General features: G+C 26.8%; 1 protein-coding gene across 1 annotated transcript in view; it reads left to right on the forward strand.

Annotated features, from left to right (window-relative positions):
- Positions 1-1,246, forward strand: part of LOC108578380 (blastoderm-specific protein 25D) — a 4,739-nt gene extending 3,493 nt beyond the window's left edge. Inside the window, exons 10-13 of the mRNA XM_017941706.1 lie at positions 59-458; positions 555-773; positions 864-964; positions 1,080-1,246. Coding sequence (XP_017797195.1) covers positions 59-458; positions 555-773; positions 864-964; positions 1,080-1,214 — 855 coding nt within the window. The 3' untranslated portion in view covers positions 1,215-1,246. The remainder of the gene's footprint in view (positions 1-58; positions 459-554; positions 774-863; positions 965-1,079) is intronic.
- Positions 1,247-2,194: the final 948 nt, after the last annotated feature.

Consider the following 2,194-nt stretch of genomic DNA (forward strand, 5'->3'; position numbering starts at 1 on the left):
TTATTAATTTACAATAAATTTAATCCTTATAAACGTATATATTGTTTTGTTTATACAGTATTTAGATCTTGAAGAAGAATTTGAGAAGTGGAAAGCGCAAATGGAAGAAGAAATATCTCAAAAAGACACCGAAATTAAAGATCTACGCGAGAAAATAAAATCCTTAGAACGACCAATAACTGCTGATATATCTGTACAAGTTACAGATGACTTTATTTTTTCGTCTTTACTAGCACGATCAAATTATGTTCCTAATGATTCATTCAATATTCAACCGTCCAGTGAATCAGTTTCAAAATTAGCTCCATACAATGATAATATTCACAAAGTGCCTGAAGAATTTAAATTTAATAGAATTTTAGAATCTTCGAACGTATCAAATGACTTTACTCCACGACTAACAAAAGATCATACAGATAGCAGTAATTGTGACCCACATCAAATACATGCTCAACACTCTATGAAAGATGTCAGCAACACCTATAAAATTGAAAAGCCAGGATCACAATGGAAGACACTAGACGTTAATGAAAAATTCGCGAAAGAAGAAAGCATTCACAATTTAGAATATGACTTAGTACAAAACACATTTAAATTAAAAAATTTAAAATCTCCAAATTGTCAGTGTGTACGAAATGATGCACAACTGTGTTGTATAAATGTTAATATATTGCAGAATCTAAGCATGAAACTTCAGGCACAGGGGCGCAAAAATCATCAATTACAAGAATGCTTTAAGCAACAGCAATATCATACTGAGCGTGTATTACAACGTAAGTTTTCTACAATTTTACTAAAAGAATTTTATACTTAAAATTACTATTATGTATAATATACACTAAAATATTCGATTATTATTCCAGACGTTATGTCTCAACATCAAGTAGAAATGTCGGAATTACAATGTCTTCTTCGTAGTACTCAAGAAAGACTTCAAATAGAATTTCAAACGAGTGCAGAACAGGTAAGTAGTTTTAATAATATTCTGAATATTTTAAATATTTTTTAACGTAATTTTCATTTAATATCATAAAATTTATAATGTAATATGTTATTAATTTTTGTATTATTTTTTACAGGCCGAACAATTGGCACGAACTGATATATTAGTAAAAGATTTGTATATAGAAAATGCGTATTTAATAGCTAATTTGAAACGTTTACAACACTATCACACATTAACAGGATTGCATGCTGAATCAACTTCAATATGATATTGCAATCAATTACTAGTAACATACAAAAGGCAGAGCTTTATTAATAAAATATTAGTAATAACACTACTAATATTTTAATGTCAAGTATGAGTCAGAAATAGATATTCTGTCTCGAGTATTAATTGTGATACATACTATTTTTTTCAATTATCGATATACATACTTTTACTTAACATTTTAAATATATATGCATGTGACATTAATAATGTCTAAAGGATTGAACATAGATTTCTTGGATATCATTTTGTGTATATGTGTACAGAGATTAAGTACAGTGATATAACATTTAATACAATTTATTGTAACATTATATGTATAATGCGATATACAAATGATGTATGTTACCCTTTGCTTTGAAAACCACGTTGTATTATAAAAAATATGAATCATGAAACTACTAATGGTTAAGAGAATTTATATAATTAGAAATTAATTTAGCAAACAGTATTTATTATTGGAGTCAGATTTTTCTAATCTAAAGTGAGTTGGAAAAATTAGTGCGTTCATTATTGAATCACTTCGCAACGTCGATGATCATCATTAGGAATGTATAATGTGCTTTATAAATTGTAAGTTATAATTACAAATCAATTATTTATGGTTTTATGATCTTAATGAATTCACATATTTAGGGACACCATTTATGCAAAATTGAGAAAAACATGCAGCCTAATCATCAATTATAGTAAAGAATCTAAATTGATTAGTACAAAAATTACATTATCATTATTCTCTAGCTGTTCGACTTATTAAATTATCATATATAAACAAATATTTTAGAACTGTTTGCATAGATTCTTTAGCATATATGCCAAAGATAGAAAATTCCAATTATATTAATAAGTATAAAAGATTGTGAACTGTACTCGCTATTTGTTACGTATAAGTAACTATTTTCTCAGAAGATAGTTTATTTTAATTATTGTTGTAAAATCAAAGCAAAATTATTTTGTTATTTCGATAGAGCGTATGTTGCT

The sequence above is a fragment of the Habropoda laboriosa genome, unplaced genomic scaffold (genome assembly GCF_001263275.1).
Source record: "Habropoda laboriosa isolate 0110345459 unplaced genomic scaffold, ASM126327v1 scaffold32, whole genome shotgun sequence".
Classification (NCBI taxonomy): Eukaryota; Metazoa; Arthropoda; class Insecta; order Hymenoptera; family Apidae; genus Habropoda; species Habropoda laboriosa.